The following is a 19,644-nucleotide window of genomic DNA, read 5'->3' on the forward strand; positions in this document are numbered from 1 at the left end:
CGTGGAGGAGGAGGAGGAGGAGGAGAAGTGAGAGACAGGTGGGATGAGGAGTGCAGAGGAGGGTGATAGGAGAGCCGGGAGAGAAGGGTGGAGCGTTAAGAGCGAAGGGAGCGAAGGGATTGAGAGGCAGGGGAATGAGAGCAGGAGAGATTGGTGAGGAGAACCTTGTGATGCCAGGGATCGCAAGTAATGCTCAAGAGGGGACTGAAAGACCAAGTCAATGCCGAGAATGATGATGATGATGATGATGATGATGATGATGATGATGATGATGACGACGACGACGACGACGACGATGATGACGATGATGATGATGACGATGACGATGATGACAATGATGATGATATGACGATGCTTGTGTCTCTAGTATGTGTTTCATCTTTCTAACTCTAACTCTAACTCTAACTCTAACTCTAACTCTAACTCTAACTCTAACTCCATTTTCATCTCCATCTTCCTCCCTACCTCATTGGATTGCCGAAGAAGTCCTCGACAAGTGTTGGCATCAGGGCAAAGTTGTCAGCTGAAGCCCAAACGTGAGAAGTAAAAACAATCGCAAACAGAAGCAAAAGTCAAGAAACGAAAGACAAGTCAGGAAGTTGCACCAAGGTTTCAAATCAGCAAGATCCCACCTGCGACATCCGGAAACCATTCTTGGAAGAAAGCTATGCGAAAGATGAATGTCAAGGGGAGGACATGAAAGAAATGAATGAAGACGAGGGAGAGCAGAGGACACGAGGAGATGACAAGAGAGAAGCGACGGGAGGAGGGCGTGAGAGGAGGGAGCAGAGGAGAAGGGAGGAGGAGGAGGAGGAGGAGGAGGAGGAGGAGGAGGAGGAAGGAGGAGGACGAGATGGCGAAGTTTGTGTCGGTTGTCTTACACTTGAGTTGCTCTGGCGTCTTGATCTTCTCGATCTCTTCGAAGGATATGAAGAGAGTGGCTGTGAAAGATTTGTCCGCGTTGGGAAGAGCTGCAGGTGAAGTCAAACAGACTCCCTCCCCAACCACCCTCGTTCATTTGCAGAGTTTCCTCCCTCCTCCTTCCTCCCTTTCCTCGTCGCTCCTGCATCCCTCGTCCCTTCCTCCGCTCTGCTGTTCCCCTTTTCTCTCCACCACCTCCCTGCTCCCTGCTCCCTGCTCCCTGCTCCCTCTCCTTCTGCAACTAGTCGCTCACCGATCAGCATGAATTCTTCTCTCGGCCAAATGTGCAGAGCCTGCCGGCCCGTCAGACGTCACAAGTCTTGCTGAGCTCAAACCACCCGCGCGTGCATGGCGAAGTCTCCGGCAGGTGTTGGGGGGATAGTGAGCTCCTGGCAAGAGCAGGTGAGGAGGGAGAGGGAGAGGGAGAGGGAGAGGGAGAGGAAGAGGAAGAGGGAGAGAGAGCACGAGCACAGGAAGACACACCTTGTACCCTGTTGTGATGTACTCGCGTGAGAAGTTCATGCGCTCTACCCTTGCAAGAGCCTCTCGCACCTGCGTGAGTAGATGAGCTTGCTGCCTGCAAACGGTCCACCCCTCCTTGATCTCGTCCTCATCTTACAAAAGCTCCTCCCGTCCTCATCCTCCTCCTCCTCCTTCCTCCCTCCTCTCCTTCTTCATCTCCTCCTCCCCCCTCCTCCTTCGTCTCCTCCTCCCCACCCTCCCTACTCTCCTCCTACCTCTACTCCTTACTGTCTTCCTCTCCCATGTCCAGATCACTTCCGTCCTTTCCTCCTCCATAAATCGCGTTGTAATCCTCCTGCTCCTCACCTTTGAGAACGCGCCATCGGCTCCGATGACGCATCTCGCCTTGACCGAGCTCCTGTCGCCCTCCTTGCCCGTCACATTCACCACGTTGGCAGACGAGTCGAAGGATTCGAACTGGAAGCGCAAGGAAGGTCAGAGGAGCAGCAAAGATTGCAAGTGGTGAGGGAGGGAGGCAGAGGCAGAGAAGGGGCGGAAGAAGGGGAGGAGGTGCGAGGGAGAGTGCGCTGAATTATTCTTTCAACATGAAGAGAGAAATAGACAAGAACAAACGCAAGAGACGAACAGAAGGAGATGAGGAGAGACGAACTTTCACCTTCTTCTCGAACTCTACCGACACGTTGGGCATCCCTTCGATCTCCTCTAGCAGCGCAAAGTTGAGGTCCTCCCGGGAGATGGAGAAAATGGCGTGACCGGGCCTGTCAGGCAGTGAGGGAGGAGAAGGAGGATATCGGGGATACAAGGAAACGATGGTCGAGGGGAGGGCGAAGAGACCAGGTGGGATCATGGACGAGAACAAAAGGAGGGGAAGGATGGGAGAAATAAACTGCGAGAAAAGAGCCAGACAGCAGAGGCTTGCGACTGAGACACTGGATGGACGCAGGCAGGAAGGAATAGGAGGGAGGTAAGGGAGAAGGGAGGGAGCGAGGGAGCGAGGCAGGGAGAGGAGGGAGGGAGGCAGGGAGAGGAGGGAGGGAGAGAAGGAGGAAGAGAGGGAGGAAGAGAGGGAGCGAGGCAGGGAGGGAGGGAGAGAGGGAGGGAGAGAGGGAGGGAGAGAGGGAGGGAGACAAGACAAGCGTGACGCTGGCCACGAGGAAGAGCTACCTGTGGTCGTAAGGCTGCAACACGCTCTTGTTCTTGTCAGCTTCTCCAGGAGGATGTATCATCCTTCCTTCCATCGCGATCGCCTGCTCCATCACCTTCCCTTCCATCCCGATCTTCCTCAGCGCACAGAGGCCGCGGTGGGACAGCGCCAGGTTGATAGACCTCTTGGTGGTGTTGCACAGCATGCCATGAAGGCCGTTTACATCTGCATCGTCCACATCACCTCCCCTCCCAGGAGCAGCAGGAGTAGCAGGAGCAGCAGGAGCAGCAGGAGCAGCAGGAGCAGCAGGAGCAGCAGGAGCAGCAGGAGCAGGAACCAAGCTCTCACCCTGCTGCGAAGACCTTCGAGGGTCCTGTCGCCCCTCATACAGCTGCACTCGGCATCCTCGTCTCCCCATGAGGATCGCTGCCATGGACCCCACAAGCCCCGCCCCGATGATCACCACAGGCTCTTGATTCGTTTCCGCCATGTTGTCGATGCTGCTCTAGCGTCAAGTTTCTTTGTTATCTCCAGCTCCCCCACCTGCTCCCATCGCTCGCACTCCCTCATCCTTCCTCTTCCCTTCCCGTCTCCTCCCCCTTGTCGCCCACACTGCTGAACTACAATTCGCTGGCGTGCTTCCTTCCTAACTTTCCCATCACGACCCATAGTCTCAATCTCCTCGGTGCTTCTCATGTTTCACGTCTTTCTACTTTCTAGAGCACGATACCACTTCTCCTCCCTCCCTCCACCAGCCGTGCCCTCCATCTCCCCTTCTCCTCACTGTCGTGCTGTTCCTGTAACGAGGTTCTTCTCTTCGTGTTTCCTCCATACTCCGTCCAACCTCATGAGCCACATTGCTCCACTCCACACCACATGCTTCTAGTCTCTCTTCCTTGTGCTCTCCTCTTCTTCTGCCTCTCCCTTCCTCTCCTTCTTCTTCTCCTTCCCGCTTCATGTTCGCACGAGTGTTTTGCTTACTTACATCACAAACAAAAAAAAAACTTTCAAGCACAGGTTTTACACAGCCGCCGGCCTTGCCAACGGTTCAACGGTTGCCACTGAACTTTCAGCCCCGGCCGTTGAAGGCCAAGTCACCGTGGCAGTGCGCCTCAGCCGAGTCACTGGGCAGGCCGGGCACGCCGCCGCCCCGGCCCGGGCCTGTACTACCGTGCCGGTACTCCGGGGGTGACGGTACCCGGTACTATTACCGTACCGCGAGCCCTAGGCTGAGTCAGTGGTCGGGCCGCAAAGCCGCCGGGGAGGGACTGTCGCCACAGGCCCGGGGCCATCCCGGCGGCCATGATCCGGCGAGCCTGAAGACTCAGTGACTCGGAAAGTCATAGTGATCACTACACTGTGACACGGCCGCCCCGCGGCCGCCGGCCCGGTGTACTCGATGAGGCTCTCCTACTACCGGAACTTCGGAATGTGACGCGGCCCGCGATGATGGCAGCGAAGCCTGGGACAGGGAGGCCTTGAGTGAGCTGACGAACAATCCTGGACCGGAGTAGTCACGCGGCCGGGCCCGGCCTGGCCGCCGGGTCGGGCCCAGTGCCGCTGCCCAGTGAGAGTCGGACTGAGGCTCAGGCCCGAGGCTGTGAGGGGCGATGCAATGAGGCGGGCTTGCCCTCATCATCCAGTAGCGCCGGTACGGTTCGGACGGTTACCAGAAAGCCCGCGGGCCCTGTCGTAAAGATCTCCTTTAAAACCCGAGTTATAGTTTTTAAAAGAATTGGGAGGCAAAAAAAAAAAGCCATCGGTAATGGAGCAAGGAGGCGGGGCTGTAGGGGGCTGCAGTACCGCTAGTACCCCTGGCCTCCTCCTACATATCCAACTTATAGATGGGTGGGGTACATTCCTTATCAAAAAAACTGCTTCCACATCTGGAAGCAGACTCAAGCTTTTTTTCCGGCCCTAACCACCCCTCCCATGAACAATACTACCCTACCTCCCATGTCCTAGCTCAAAGTGTTTCTCCCACCCACCCTCGTTTTCATACTATCACCTCAGCCGTTCATCACCCCACCCCAGGGATCAATAGACGCCTTCAATACCACCCTCTTGATTTGATACCTTTGCCAGTCCGAATGATCAAAATCACTCTCTCCACCCCTACCCCTGCTTCTGTGCCTTCCTGCCCCTGCAGAGGGAGGTTGTGCCTGTGGATGCAAGTCACGGGGATACCTCGTGACCCCCAACCTACCCCCGTTTCCAACCAGAAACCAATGAACAGCAACCACCACCCCACTTTCATCACCACCCCGCCCCCCTTATCTCCGATTCGTTAAAAGTCCCCCGTTATGGGAGGGGTGGGGTAAAGTACCCACCCATGTGATTTATTGTACTGGTTTAAATTACGACCTGGTCATTGGTCAGCACCCCTCATTTCTCCTCCCCACACCCACCCTTTGATCTCTGTCAATCAAATGGATCCCTTCAGGGTCTGTACCCCAACCCCTGGTTCACGAACCCACACCCACCCAGACCAGAAGGGTACCACCGGGCTTCTCCCATATTTTACACTCAGTGGATAGGGGCATTACCCTCAAGGGGTGGGTGGTGCTCCCTTCCTGGTGACTGTCACGATCATGTCAACTCGCCAGAACTATTGTCCACCCCACCCACCCATAGGGATCCATAGATGTACCCCACCCTCGACCACATACCTACCCCTACCCACTTCAGAATGAAGTCACCCAAGCACGTCCATTGTCTGCGAAGTCTGCCATGTGGCTGCTTTCTTTCCCTCCACCCCAGTACCCCACCCATTCACATGCAAATTGTATAGCAAATCACCCGGTTGCGCGTTGGGGAACCTCGTTCCTTCCACAACCTCTTGTACCCCACCCCTCTAGCTCACAATCAATTTCTCCCCACCCACCTATGTACCCATCAACCCCACCTCACTGATGATGTACACTATTGGGTACCCCACCCTTAAAAGTTGCCATGGTCCGAACGAGCGTCGTTTGCCTTCTGCTCACGGTGACTCCAGTACCCACCCCCCTAGTAATCTGTTCACAGATGACACGACCCCCCTGTTCTTGGAGCCGGTTTCTTCAACATTTCTCCCCCACCCTACCCCTAGCACAGTGATATTTGACCCCACCCACCCCATCAAGCCCCCCTTCACCGGTGCATCCTCCCCTCTGCTCCTTCCCGCTCACCCGCACCCTGCTCGCTCCCCCTCCCCCCCCTTGCTCCTTGGCCGCTATCCCATAGAAGATCGAGCATTTCCTGTCTCGTCCTCTTTCTATCTCTCCTTCTTCCTAACACTTCCGCATCATCTCTTGTTACTCTCACTCTCACTCGCCCTGCGCGCCTTGACCTTCTCAATCGAAGTTACTTCGTCGCCTTGCTTTACTTCAACCCTGTTTGAGAGCTGATTGCTTCAACCCTGTTTGAGAGCTGACTTTGATGCAACGATTCTACTTGAATCTTGTTCCCGTGTTTGATCTGTAATTTTTGTTTCAATATTTGATGTTATCTTCTTTATGGGCTTAATTTCTTCCAGGTTGGCAACCTGATATACCTCATTAGTATCAGTTACACGAGGAGTATCTTCGTTTTAATTTCGACCGAAGCATTCCCTTCCGTGTTTTGTGTATTCTACAAGTTCTTGGAATATGATATGATTTGGTTTACTTCCGATAATTGACGTTCGATCACTCTTTTTTTGACCTTCACTTGTGATCTGGGTACCCATATTGTCGAAACTTTGCCTGTCGCTTTTATTCCGATTCCTTGAGTTATGATCCTTTCTTGAGAAACATGTGTCGGATATTGTCTTAATGCTCTATGTGTTGCTTGTAAACCAAGACGCTACGATTCTGATTGGACTTGCCAGATCCATCTGTATTCGACATTTTGCGAACCTTAGCAGTCCTTCAAGGCAACAGGGAATTCTTGTATCGTGGATCTTAAGCGAAGGGTCCAAAACGCTTCTTTGAATGGAACAACAGCAGGCCTGGGCAAGGCAGTTAGCAGCCGCTCAGTCTGCTTCGAACAGTTCATCGTTAGGAATGAATCACAACAGTATCTCGGCGAGCTCGCCATTTGCCGGAGCAGGAATCCCCTCGGGCCTCCTTTCAGGAATTAGCACCTCGCTTTCTGGTGGACTTGGAGCTGGAATCGGTCTTCAGAATGTTTCTGGGATCCAACAGCAGCTATTCCAGAGCGCCGCTTCTCCAGCCAGTGCCTTCATGCAACAACAAGACGCCAACGATTTGGTGGGTTTGCTTGTTTACAGGAATTCATGTGATGCTTATTCTTCTTCAGATGGCTCATTTGAGGCAGTTGAATCCCAACGAGCTTGCATCACTCTTGGGCAACGGAGGGATGAATGTGTAAGTTTTGTGTTGAGAGTATCTTTGCTCCCAACCTTACTTGTGCATCGCAGGAATATCAGTGGCCTTCCTGGTGCAGGTGTGAAGAGGAAATAGAGAAGGTTGGGGTTAGCATAATGTGTTTTCCTTTGAAAAGCAGGGCTTGGCCTCCAGGGTCTGCAAGGATTGCCAGCTCACCTGCAGGTACACCAATGTTTTTTCTCTGCCTCGCATGGTACAAAATGGTTTACAACCGTGCTTACAGCAAGCGGCATCGTCGCAAGGCTTGTCGTTGGACTCCTCTGCACTCTATGCGGCAGCTGTTTCAGGTAAACTGACAATTTTTCTTGTTGTCATCGCACTGGTTGAGCTAGATGTCAGGGAGAAATTCAGCACTAGGTGATCAGGGCTCTCAGCATGTGGCTTCGCAAATGGACCAAGTATGTTCAATCATGCCCGTTCGTATCCGCTTTTTACTTTCCTATTCCTTTGATTGAATCAGTTGGAGCAAAAGCAATCCCAACAGGTGACGCTTTCAGTATTGCTGATCTTCGTTGACTGAATGATTCAAGCAGAAGGAGGGAAGCATCAAACCTGTCGCACAACCAGCAAGCAAAGTAAAACAGGTCAGTGCGGTCACTTGGTTTGAAGTCAGAGTGAAAGACGCAAAAGGAGCCAAATGCTAATCGCTCCAAGGAAGTTCCGAAGGATGCGAAGCCGGTATTTGTCGCAGAATTCCGTATAAACGATGATTTTGAGATTCAGTCCCAACCAACCAAGACTCCGACTTCGCAGGGACAGCTTTTTTCTGCACAGACAGTGCAACCGAATCGAGGTAGATTCTTTGCTTAATTCCAAACATGATGGTGAGGGCTTGATTCGTAGAATCTATTTCCGAGTCTTCGATCTTGCAGCAACAGCAGCAGCTTCAACAGTTGCAGGTATTGAAAGTTTGTTTCAAAAATCTTGCTCTGTTTCTTATCGAGTCTTGTCTAGTTGCAACTTGCCCAGCAGCCACAACTTGCATCTCTCGGAGGTGATTTGTTCACTTTCCGCTGGATCTAGGTGGTCCGTCTAGCTTAATGCGCAACCAGGTGCCGATGCACTGCAGCATCTTCAACAACTGCAACAACAACTACAACAACAACAACAATTGCTTCTCCTTCAACAACAGGTCAATAGATACTTTTATGTTTTCCCAAGTGTCTGTCTGTTTGCTTTCAAATCTCTGCCAATTTATGTGATTTTTTCTTAACGTATTTTCGGTACCAACAGTGGGTGAGTCATGTGGACTTGTGGACTTTGCTCGATCTATCTCAGCCTAGTTTCTGAATGGTTCATACTGTGATCTCCAACTGATGAGCTCCACCATCACTAACAGGAGAAGGGTGGAGATGTTGGCAATGCAGCAGATCTTCACTTGGTATTCCAACTCTTAATGTAATCGGATTTGATACCTGATTTGATTTTTGTTTGATTAGTTGCAACAACATTTGCAGCAGCAACTGCAGATGCAGGTACTTTCAATCTGGACAGCTTGACAACCTTGGAGGAGCCGGAATTGATCTCGTTCACTTTAGTTGCAGCAGGGAGGTTCGCTCTCTCTTGGGGACTTAGGACTGGATCAACATCAGCTGCTTCAGCAGCTGCAACAGGTATAATGCCTACGGATGTTTCACCGTTGTCTTGACACTATTCTGGTGCTAGTTGCAAAACATTGGAGCCCAGGAGCAATTTGCTCGAGCCATCCAACAGCAAATCCAGGGACAACTGCAACAGCAGGTATGTGCACACTCGAGTGAAAGCTCGAGCTCTGTTTGAGCATCTGCTTCAGCTTCAGCTTCAACTCCAGCAGCAGCTGCAGGAAGGTCATCCTCATCAACTAGCTCAGCTGCAGCTGCAGCTGCAACACCTACAGGGAGACGCAGCGAGCAGTGTGGTAACCTAGAACTGCTCTCATCCTTCAAACTCTTAGTTTTCGTTTCCCTCTAAAGCTCCAGCTCCAGCTCCAGCAGCAGCTCCAGCAGCAGCTCCTGCAGCAGGTAGCACCACAAGGATGCCAAGTGAATGGACTGAAGTTTGAATAGGCTGAGATGGGAGCCTCCGCCCAGCAGCTCCAGCTCCTGCAGCAACAGGTCAGACTCAGCCCATGCTTGCACTTCGAGTGTTTGACTGACTTGATCGCAGGCACAGCAGCATCTTCAGGTACTTCCTTCGTTGCCGCAGGATAGAAATGCGACATTGGCATATTTATGATTGCGACAGGATCCATCGGCTCTTGCTGGACTGACTCAAAGCCAACAGCTGCAACTGCAGCAGGCAATGTACATTATCATTCAGAGGCTGAAGCTGACATGGTCCCACAGCACATGCAGCAGTGGTCTGAGCAGCAGCGGCTCCAAGGTGGTGCTCAGGTTCACTTCAACTTTCCCCAGGATCCAACAGGGTGCTGACGGACTGTCAGTCACACTTGCAGCAACTGCTCCAATCTCAGCAGTCAGAGGTGCTGTGACCTTCTGGCTGACCTACTGCTCTGGTTGTGAGCCTATTTCTCTGCCGCAGAACTCGTCTGGGGAGAATGCGAGCAACTCGAAGGGACAAGGGTTTCAGGTAAGTCAAAAGCGTGTAAGTGGAGCGATGTCGATGAAAGGAAGTGACAGCATCCGCAGGGCGATGGTCTCAGGAAGCCCGGCGCGGTGTGGAAAATATTCCCTGTTGTCTTTGCTGTTCGCTGATGCAGTTTTTTTATCCGCATGACAGGCTCAAGGGTCTCAGGTTGTTATCTTTGCGAGTTCGCCATCATGTTCTCACATGGCCACTGCAGAACGAGCAGAGGAATGTCGCGTCCAACGAACAGACCCAAGTTCTGCAAGCCCTGCAAACTATCCAGCAGCAGGTGCTTCTTTATCATTCCTGCATCAAAGTCGAGCGATGTTTGACAGGTCCAAGCACTGCAAGCTCAGCAGCAGTTGCAACTGCTGCAAGCGATGCAGGTAAGGATCGTTTTATCCTTGCTTAATGTCTGACATGCTTTCAAAAGATCCCTGGGGTTACTCAGGATCAAATCCAGCAGATTCAGCTCCTGCATCAGCAGCAGCTCCAGCAGCAGCTCCAGCAGCAGGTTGATGATTTCTGCCTTGTCTTCCTTTCTCTGATACTTCTCGCAGCAACAACTTCAGCAGCTGCTTCAGCAGGTAATGGATTCTTCAGATCGTCGTCTCTATTTCCGTGTTGTCTATCTGATGGTTTCCTTTTCGCTCCTTCCCTCTCACTCAACAGCAACAGAGGCAAGGCCAGGCCGTATCACAAGGCAAGCAGGCTGATGGATCCCATGGTCATGGCTCAGGCATCTCCCTCGGGGCTCGTCGTGAGCAGGTCGGTCAAGAGAGCGTTGTGATGGCTGAGATGCCGTTAGTGATGGTTGCTGGTACAGGATGATAAGTTGAAACCTATCATCAAGCGTGAAGATCCCGGAAAGGGCCTCTCGGCCGACATGTTCAGAAAGGATCAGCGCTTCAAGGACTCGGAGGGTGATGAGCGCGGCCGGGGATTTGCCGCTGAAGAAGGCGCGCTGGCCGCCATGAGCACGGTCACTTGTCCACGGTCGACAATGTAGCAGCTCACCTCGGTTGAGTTCAGGTGTTGGAGGAGGCGACGGAATTCCTGAAGCAGCAGAAGAAGAAGCCGATGGAAGGAGGTACTCAGCGTGCCGCCAATGCGATGGATAAGGATCAGGACGAGTCTGACATGAAGTGGATCTCTGGTGAGACGAGCAACCTTTTCTTGTCCCTGCTTTCGTTTTGACAGCTGACAGGTGGAGACTTTTCTGGAGCGAAAAAGAATCAGCGCCCGATCCCTCTGAAGCCTGGGGTGGAGAAGAAGGTATGTGCCACATTGCAGCTTGAGGTTGCTCACCAAGCTCGCAGGTGTTGGCTGAAAACAACACGTTTTTGAGCGCATTTGGATCTCGCGGACTGCCGTTCCAACTCCCTTCTACTGAATTCTTGCCGCCCTCATCTTCTGAAGCGCGATCTCTGGCTGTAACGGACAAGGACCTCAAGTACATCGTCCTTGTTTTGATGCAGGAGACGCTGTACACTGGCATGTTGCAAGATTGGGAGCACCTGCTCGGAGGAGGAGCAAGCTTGAATCTTGTACAAGAGACTCTCAGCATCCTTTCTGTCGCCCAAGACTTGTCCCAGTCCGACTTGAAGTCGATCCTCCGAGTCAAAGAGAGAGGGTTGAGCGAAGCCTGGAAGAGAATCTGGGCTACTCTGCATGAGAGTCTGGGCTGCACTTCTAAGAACCTCCTCGGGTTCGCTCAATCTGCCCTCCGATTGGCTGTCGAGAGGCGATACATCCTGTCTAGCGAGCATCGTGCGCAGGTTCAGTCTCGGTTGGCTCAGCACATGGGGTCCAAGGCTGGCCAAGTTTTCACACAAGAGTTGGGAGGCGACTGGGCGAAGCTCAGGATGTACCTCTCTCGCTCCCTGGCGAGCTTAGAGGAGGTGAGTGCATGCGTTCCTTTGTCATCGAGCCCCTCACTTGGTTGGAAGGGCTTCGCTCGGGAGGCAATGAAGCCGGAGCAGGTGGACAAGGGTCCTGACGAGCCCACTGGCGTCATCAAGTCGTGCATCATCATCGCCAGGTTCCTCGGGGACTCCGGCCAGTTCCGAGAGGCCGACATCCTCTTCGACCGAGCGCGAATCCTCGCCATCAAGGGAGGAAACAAGCACTTCTGCGCCGAGGTAAGCGATGGTCGACGGCGAGTGTCCCTCCTCTCATGCGCGCTTCAGGTCTCCTTGTACTGTGCTGAGCTCCTCAACAAGTGGAGCTCCTCCGACCCTGCCTACTCGGTTGACACCATGGCGCGTTCGGCTGAGTACGCAAGCGAGGCGGCGCAGCTGTACGAGTCCCTCGACATTGTCAACGATATCCCGACTCAAGAGAAATTCAGTCAGGTAAAGGAATTTCCTCTCTTTCCCCCCTCTCCCCTGTGCTGACGGAGCCCCGCAGGCTCTCTACTGGAAGGGGCTCAACTACTCCACTCTCTGCCGTCTTGGAGGAACTGAACGATCCTCCGCCGAAGTCTCATGCGCGACTGCCCGCGAGGCCCTCGACAAGTGCCTGAGCGTCCGCAAGGCGATCAAGGCGGCTCCTGCTAAGATCGCGGAGGTTCAGTTCGCTCGTGGTGTCTTGACCTTCTGCATGGCCGAGGCCCTAGCAGCAGGTGACATGGTCTGCCCTGGGCGCCTCGTGGGCTGATGAATGTATTGCAGGTCACATCTTCAAGGGAACTCCCAACAAGGACGAGGCAGTCCAGGGCCTCTATGCCGAGGCTCTTCAGCTCTTCCAGGATGTCTACGAGGACTGGAGATCTCGCCTCGGAGAGACGTCCTTGGAGACGGTGAAAGCGATCACGATGCTTGGAACGGTGAGCAGCAAGTTGAAGGGGCCGGAGGCTGCCATCGAGTGGTCCAAGAAGGAAGTCCAGATCCGCGAGGAGGTGCAGGGGAAACTTCACCCCCGCACCCAGCAGGCTCGCAGGAACTACGCCAACCTCTTGGAGCAGCTGTCAGGCAAGGGCGGCTCAGGCAAGCCCAAGAGCGACGAGGGCTCGGGAGGCGCGAAGCAGGCTAACTTGAGCGTGTCGCCAGTGGATCTCACCAAGAAGGCTGAAGGTCAAGCAGCTGGTGGAAAGATGGACTTGCTGAGCGGTCTGGCGCAAGCTGGGATGAAGGTCAAGACGGAAGGAGGCGAGCAGGTCGGCGCCATGAACGCCCTCATGGCAGCGATTGAGGTGAGGGAGAGGCTGGCGCGCTCAACCCCTGACTGCTTTCCCAGCGTGAGAACGACAAGAGCAAGCCGCAGGAGAAGTCCGCGGAGCCTTCCGGTCATGCCAATGCCGCTGAGGTCGAGCAGCGAGGAAAGGAAGAGGTGGCACAGCCTGCTGAATCGTCGAGCGCGACCAAGAGGAAACTCGAGTCGGACGAGGAAGACTCGGACGCCAAGAGAGAGAAGAGGAGGAGGAGCGACTCGGAGAGCGTTGCCGACTCCGAGGCCAAGAAGAGCTCAGATGTCAAGAAGGAAGACGAGCAGGCTAGCGAAGAATCAGAGGATGGCGAGGGTGGGCTGGAGATTGACGATGAAGAGGAAGAGGAGAAGGCAGAAGAGAAGAAGGCCGAGGCCAGTCAGGAGGCTACGAGCGAGCCAGAGAAAGAGGCCAAGGACGATCAGAAAGAAAGCTCCTCCGACAAGTCGTAATCATTCTCTCCTCCTCTCCCCGAGACATTTAATGATCTAAATAAAACATGGTCAATGAAGCGCTGTCTGCGCCTCATCCCGCCTCTCTTAACGTCCCTCCCTTCGCCTCTACTCGCTCTAGTGAGGTCCAGGGCATCCGAAGCCGCCAGGGTGGGACATGCAGTCAGTCTCGGTTCCTCCGCGCACGCCTGGCAGAGAGTCAAGAGAAGAGCGCAGCAGAGGAGCAGGTCAACTCACGAGCAAAGACAGAAGAGTGCTGCCCAGCGTACCCGCTAGCATCCGCCACCATGCTGCGACAAGACCGTCATGGAGGAGGTCAGGAGGGCAAAGAGAGCGCACGTGAGGCCATGGTTTGACGAGTGCATGTCCCATCGCACTTTGGGGCGAGCAGATTCGCCGCACATGGGGCAGTGGAGCTTGTACACTTCAGCTGCCAAGGCCTGGGTGGAGCCGGTGGGCCTGAGGAAAACAAAGAAAGAGACAGTGAGGAACATGGATAGAGAAGAGGAAAGGAGGGTGTAGAGGAACGATCAGGATCATGTGAGGTGAGAGAGGATCAAGTGATGGCGCAGAGGATAGACACTGAGACTATCTCTCACAGGATACAGCAGAGGCATGTAGCTAGCACGATAGCAGGTGAACATTACGTTCAGGGCAGGAGAACGATACCAAGTGAAAGCTGATGATTGCAAAGGCTGCAATGCAGACCCAGAAATCATCGCAAGCACAGGCGTACGGATATTGGTTCAAGGTGAAAGACATAGAATTAACGATCGTACAAAAACGTGTCACAATCCTAAACTTACTCCTGATCATCCTGCTCCCTCTGCTACTTTTCTTCATTTTGGCCTTTACCCTGCACCTTCACTGCTCCAGCTCCTGATCCCGCTCCTAATCCTTCCCTTTCCGCTCACTCGCCTCTTGTCCTTGCTATAGTTTTCTCTCCTCGTCTAAAAGGCTCCTGATCCTCCTCTCCACCATCAACACCTTCTCGATCTTGATCCTCCTCGTCTCCTCCTGCTCCCATTCTTCTCACCTTCCTGGCGTGTTCCTCACGCTGTCCGTCATGGGCTGCACCGCCATCAACAAGCCGAACATGGTTCTATTTCCGTGTTGCGGCGGAATGCGTAACGACAGGATAACGTAGTTTCCCTTCGGCGCGGCAAGTGGCGGCCCGGCCGATCTGACGCCCCGGGTGCCGGCAGGTCACTGAAGTTTTTGCAGACGTTACAATCAGACGAATAGAGAAGAATATTGTAACCGCCCTGGCAGATATCTCGCCGTGATCCCACAGGGGTAGTGCTGTGAGTCCTCAGTACCGGTTATATATACAGAAAATTAGGGTGGAGAGAAGGGGTGGTAATAGATTTACGATTTATTAGGAGTCGGCCCTGTGGAGTTGACAAGTGGGGTGGGGTTGTCCACTGTGCAGAGTTTATCAGGGGGGTGGGGTTGTCCAATTTCTTTCAATGAGGGGTGGGTTAAAGTCATTGTCTGGTGCTCCTAGTGCAGAAGAACTGGACTACCCCCTTTATTACTATATTGGTTAGGGGTATTCACGGTATGTGATGGGTACACTATTTCGATGTCGTGAAGGTGGGGTGGGTCTTTTTGAGTTGACCGGTGGTCCAAGTCACGTTACCTGCCAACACTCAAGGAACGACTCAACCACCCCAGCCCCATTATATACTACCCCACCCCTAAAGAAGCCAAGAAAAATGCTTCCAATGGTAGGAATGGACGGGTGGATGGAACTACCCTACCCACACCGATAAACCATTTTACACTGTCGGAGAGCAGTGCTCTATACTCTTGATTTCATGGGGGTGGCACAGGAGAATATGGGGTACTGGAATGGATTTGTAGGGTGGTCGAAGCAAAAGAAGGGTACAATGGCCGACTTAGATGGGTAGGGGTAGTGGAAAACAAATCATGAACGGGTGAAAATACAGAATAATGTAGGGGTATTTGATGATTTTGAGGGGTACACTCTCCTGAAATTGATTTCGAGGGTAGGGTTACAAAGGACGGGGTGGTTGCATGGATTCCTAGAACGAGTGGTAGGGTGATACTGGGGGCGCTCGGGATGGGGCGAAAGAAAGGGAGGCTAAGGATTCCATGGCGGGGAGGGATGACGATGGCGGCAAGCCTTCTGCTTGCTTCGCGCGCTCTTCCTCTCTTACCATCTCCTCTCTTTCCGATGCCTCTGATCATTCTCCTGTTCGTCGTCGTGCTCTCTGCCATCCCTCCCCCCTCCGTTCTCGGGATCGCTTGCGGATCGGCGGTTGTCGGGTTCTACATCCATTCCTTCTGGGGTCTAGCATGGCTCTCAGCATGGACAACATGTGCAGTTGCTGCAGCTCTAAGTGATGAGGACAAGGAGGAAGCGTCTGATGTGCACTGATGTTCTTGGCAGGCTCGGCTGAACTTATCTTTGAAGAGAAATCGGCAGGGGAGAGCAGGAGGCTGGCGATGTGCTCCTGGGCCCTCCATGCTCCTTCTTTGATGTCGATGAACATGCTGTGGAGCCTGCCGTCCTGCCTGACGCTGCTGCCGAGATTGATGTCGATGGTGTTCTTCGAGGTATCAGTTACTCCAAAGATCCTGAATAGCTTTGGATGAGTTTGTTGTCGGCAGATTGTTGCATTCTTGACCTTCATCACGATATCCTTCTTATCCATGGTGAAATCTTGTTTCTGACTTCCCTCTTGTCCCCTCCTGCTCTCCCAGTTCATCCCCTCCTCCCTTCTCTTCCTCCTCCACGGACGATGGTGGGTTGTAATTTTTTGAAGCTGGGCGAGAAGCATTTAGAGCCTTCCGAGGACAAGGATCGGGGCCACAAGGAGGAAGCAGGGATCGCGACTACTCCCGTCGTCTTCGTCGGTGGACCCAACGGAGGTTGGCTGCGCCATTCCTGCTGCCGTCATGAGCGCTTGTGATTTCGCTGTGCAGGGGAGTCGAGCTGGTTAGTGGCGAAGCTCAACTTTGCTCGACAGAGGCAGAGCTTCTCGCCGATCCTGGTGTTCAACCTGGAAAAGGAGAGCAACGAAGGCATCCTTGGGTCCTCCGACCGGCTCGCCAGCTTCGTCCAGGAGCATGTGCTGCCTGTCTACGGGCCGAGAGTTTGCCTAGTCGGTCACTCGGTCGGAGGGCTGATCTGTGCCTACTATGCTGACTTCGTGGCCCCAAGCCAGCAAGTGAAGGTAGAGACAGGCGATGCTGCTGCTGCCGATGATGATGATGATGGTGCTGGTGCTGGTGCTGGTGCTGGTGCTGGTGCTGGTGCTGGTGATGATGATGACGATGTCAAGGTTGACAAGGCTGATTTTTGCTGATGTTAAAACTTAGGTGGTCAGTGTTGTTTGCATCAGCACACCATGGAAAGGGATAGAGGAGGGCGTGTCAGGGAAGATCAAGAAATGGTTGATGTTTGGACCCAACACCTCTGCGAAGAAGATGATGGTACCTGTGTGCTTGCGACTTGTTAGGGTATGTGAGGAGCGAGCAGGTTGACTTACAAGAAAACTCTGCCGTGCTGCACAGCATTCAAGAGTGTCAGCTGCAGCCAGCTCACCTCCAGGTGAAACAGACGGAGCTGGGGAGGAGTTGGAGATGACTCTGGCTCAGAGTGCGGGGAGAGCGAGGTTTTACAACATGGCGGGGCGAGGAGACTGGTTGGTGCACCAAGGAAGGTGAGGCGCTCGAGTGAGGGAGGACGGAGGACAGTTTTTGATGGTGGGACATGCAGGCATATCATGGAGAGAAACGCGTTCTGGTGCTGCTGGCTCCCCCACGTGGGCCACTACTCCATCCTCCTCTCGCAGACAGTGTGGGACCAGGTGGGAATCAGAGCAGCGAGGATGGAGGGATAGGAGTGTGAGAGGAGGAGAACAGGCAGGAAGGACAGGGAGGAGGGGATGGTTATGTGGGATTGCAGAGTAGATCGATGAGAGCGGATAAGATACGAGTGCACGAGCAGTGAAGAGGGGGGGGGGGGGGGTCTGGAAAGGGAGTAAGAGAGTTAAGAGCAGAAAGTAGAACGAAAGTGAATAGATAGCAGAGGGCGATCGGAGAGCCAGTGGAGGGGCTAAAACGTCTCGTTTGCAGGTCCTTGTGTGGCTTCAGAATGCCTGCATGTCCAAGGGGTGGGTCGCGAGTTTTGCTTCCTCGATTTGTCCTCATGTTTTTACAGGAGCTCGGAGGTAGCGTTCAAGTGCGGGGTCAACGGGCCAGCGGAGGAGAAGGACGCCAAGAGGAAGCCGGTAGAGGAGGAGGAGACGAAGTCAAGCCCCGGGAGGCCTCTCAACTGCCAGTGTGGGAGGATGAACGGGGATGCTGCAAGCTTGGTGTGACTGGTGAGAGCGATCGAGGAGAGGGGGACCACTCCGCCCTGGCCCTGATGGCTTTGAGGCGACGGGCTGCAGGAATCGTTGTGATCCGGGTGGAGATGGAAATGTAACGTCGAGTAGGACGAGAAACAGGATGGAATGGTTGAGGAGGAGGAGGAGGAGCTAGTTTGGAGGGGTTGCAGAGGGATGTTGAAGTGCAGGAGGAGGAAGGGAAGAGGCGGACTTTTATTCTTTATGTATATTCCTGAAGGATTCTTTCATGATGTAGTAAATAACCTGACAACCAAGTTGTTATTTTCTGACACAAAGGTGAGATTGACCAGATAAGCGTTTTTTTCAGCGAGTGTCACAGACAGACTGATCGTTGGTTCCACGCAAAGACAATCGTGTGAATTCTTACGCATTCAATCTACTTCGATATACGATTGACGGCGGATCATTACTAGCAACTTCAAACTCACAATTGTTCCAAAGTTCATTTTGCTGTTTTATTCTCTTAAAGACCAAGATAACTCATATGATTTCTGTCGCACTGAAGCGATTCTCAGTTGATTACTATGGAATAAAAGCATCTGATTGAACTTTGAATATCAAGAAGATTACTTCGTTTTGAATCGCTTGCTTTGTCGAATCGGAGAAGACGCTACTTTGCAGCGATAATGTCCTGAAGTTTTCTCGATACCCTGCTCCTGACTGTGAGAATATCAGGCAACGTCTTGTCAAGATGGCATCAAAGAGCCATATCACATGGTTGGTACCTGCACAAGATTCGAAAGGATTCTTCTGATGTTTCAGGCTTTTTAGGCTTTGCGGCTTTGGAGTTTTGTACAGGCTGGCTTCTCCGATTTGCAGCCGTCTTGGACTTTTGCGCGTTTGTTGTCTGAGCTTCTTGGTTGCTTTGTGTCCTGACACTTTCAAAGGGTCAGATCAAAGAAATCATAGCAGTGCTGAAAGATGTACTTCACAGCGACTGAATGGAATCCTGTGTTGAATCCTCCGATCTGCAGGTCGTTGCTTGAGTCTCCGTAAAAATCTGCAGCAATTGTGACCGGTCTCCACGTCCAATGTTGCACACCTTCAGTCGATGGATCCATCCGAAAGTTGTGTGGGGTGAAAGTTTCGTACTCCTCGTTATGATAATAGTGCATCCGAATCGACAAGAAATATTTCTTTGCACAACAGTCAGTACTTACATGAAGCATATTGCAATACCTGCGGCAGCTCGTCCAGTGTCCCCAGCATTGCAATGAGTGATCTGACGAGAATCTCTGACGCAAGCAGTTGTGAGTTCAATACTCAGCAATTCATCCAAAGCTCTTACGGGTGTTCTGCTTGATGCTCTCGTGGCCGGGCAAGTCTTTTGCATTCTTGTTCTTGTGCCTTTGAGTTTCTATGTCCAGACTGCAGTTATCTCCGTCGTACCCAAACGAAAAGGTATAAGACTCGATGAGATCTTTTTCAGCGCATTCCGGTGAAAGGAAAATTCCCTACGACCATCTAAACTAACGAAAGCTCATTCGGAAAGTCACCAAAACAAGCCGATGAAGAATCTTCTTTTTCAATGCATCTGCAACAACGTCCACAAAACGTGCACACAACTCACGAGTGTCAATTTGAGCATACCAACAACATCCTCCTTGATCCAGCGATAGAGCGTGTCTGCTTTGGGGTTCTCAAGGTTGTTTTTGAAACGATGCAAAGTATTTCTAGCAAAAGTCAGGTCATGAAGATTTGGTTTTTACAAAGCTCACCCTGCAAACTTAACAGACTCAAAGCAATCCTTTGGGAGCAGTTTTCTGCTGTAGAAGATTTCGCACATGGAAGCAGAAAGCAGGTTCTGTTCGACATGGTCGATATCAGCGCACACGCGACCTAGGTACTTGAGTTCGAATGATCTTCCTCCTCTATCTCCTCCCCATCTTCTGCTCCTCTCCACTCCTCTCCACTCCCTCTTCTCTCCTCTTCTCTCCCTCTTCCTCTCCCTCTCATCTCCTCTTCCTCTCCTCTTCTTACTCTACATCTACTCGTCTGTGACTCACCTGCATAACAGCCTGAGATTCGCGCATGGTCACCGCGCTCGCAGTCGCTGTCGCCATGTTCGGAATGCCACAAACTTCCCTCGTCCCGCCAAAGGAAAAAAAGAAATCTTGTCTGA

General features: G+C 52.7%; 4 protein-coding genes across 4 annotated transcripts in view; 1 reads left to right on the top strand and 3 right to left on the bottom strand.

Annotated features, from left to right (window-relative positions):
• Positions 1-3,038, bottom strand: part of GUITHDRAFT_164107 (hypothetical protein) — a gene marked incomplete at its 5' end in the record, with an annotated part of 5,445 nt that extends 2,407 nt beyond the window's left edge. Inside the window, 11 exons of the mRNA XM_005829427.1 lie at positions 164-204; positions 466-523; positions 633-665; positions 882-971; positions 1,175-1,214; positions 1,260-1,310; positions 1,405-1,473; positions 1,750-1,860; positions 2,060-2,162; positions 2,569-2,773; positions 2,897-3,038. Of these exons, the coding sequence (XP_005829484.1) occupies positions 164-204; positions 466-523; positions 633-665; positions 882-971; positions 1,175-1,214; positions 1,260-1,310; positions 1,405-1,473; positions 1,750-1,860; positions 2,060-2,162; positions 2,569-2,773; positions 2,897-3,038 (943 nt within the window). The remainder of the gene's footprint in view (positions 1-163; positions 205-465; positions 524-632; positions 666-881; positions 972-1,174; positions 1,215-1,259; positions 1,311-1,404; positions 1,474-1,749; positions 1,861-2,059; positions 2,163-2,568; positions 2,774-2,896) is intronic.
• Positions 3,039-12,442: 9,404 nt separating this feature from the next.
• GUITHDRAFT_153545 (hypothetical protein) lies at positions 12,443-14,231 on the bottom strand. Its single transcript, XM_005829428.1, has 4 exons — positions 14,177-14,231; positions 13,480-13,599; positions 13,378-13,430; positions 12,443-13,328 (listed from the first exon to the last, which is right to left on the bottom strand). Exons 1-4 carry the CDS (start codon positions 14,221-14,223, stop codon positions 13,258-13,260), a joined length of 291 nt encoding a protein of 96 aa, XP_005829485.1. The 5' UTR covers positions 14,224-14,231; the 3' UTR covers positions 12,443-13,257.
• Positions 14,232-15,340: 1,109 nt separating this feature from the next.
• Positions 15,341-17,492, top strand: GUITHDRAFT_111481 (hypothetical protein; the record flags this gene model as incomplete). The annotated part of the gene is made up of 12 exons (XM_005829429.1): positions 15,341-15,506; positions 15,557-15,723; positions 15,778-15,822; positions 15,933-16,038; positions 16,093-16,451; positions 16,489-16,602; positions 16,649-16,720; positions 16,768-16,832; positions 16,889-16,979; positions 17,248-17,285; positions 17,333-17,402; positions 17,454-17,492. The coding sequence occupies 12 exons, from the start codon at positions 15,341-15,343 to the stop codon at positions 17,490-17,492; spliced, it is 1,332 nt and encodes a 443-aa protein (XP_005829486.1).
• A 911-nt stretch (positions 17,493-18,403) lies between these two features.
• Positions 18,404-19,585, bottom strand: Hop1 (Hop1 meiosis-specific axial element protein; the record flags this gene model as incomplete). Its single annotated transcript, XM_005829430.1, has 8 exons — positions 18,404-18,522; positions 18,565-18,658; positions 18,702-18,757; positions 18,811-18,976; positions 19,019-19,056; positions 19,113-19,195; positions 19,241-19,326; positions 19,529-19,585. The coding sequence occupies 8 exons, from the start codon at positions 19,583-19,585 to the stop codon at positions 18,404-18,406; spliced, it is 699 nt and encodes a 232-aa protein (XP_005829487.1).
• Positions 19,586-19,644: the final 59 nt, after the last annotated feature.

Source organism: Guillardia theta (assembly GCF_000315625.1).
Source record: "Guillardia theta CCMP2712 unplaced genomic scaffold GUITHscaffold_52, whole genome shotgun sequence".
NCBI lineage: Eukaryota > Cryptophyceae > Pyrenomonadales > Geminigeraceae > Guillardia > Guillardia theta.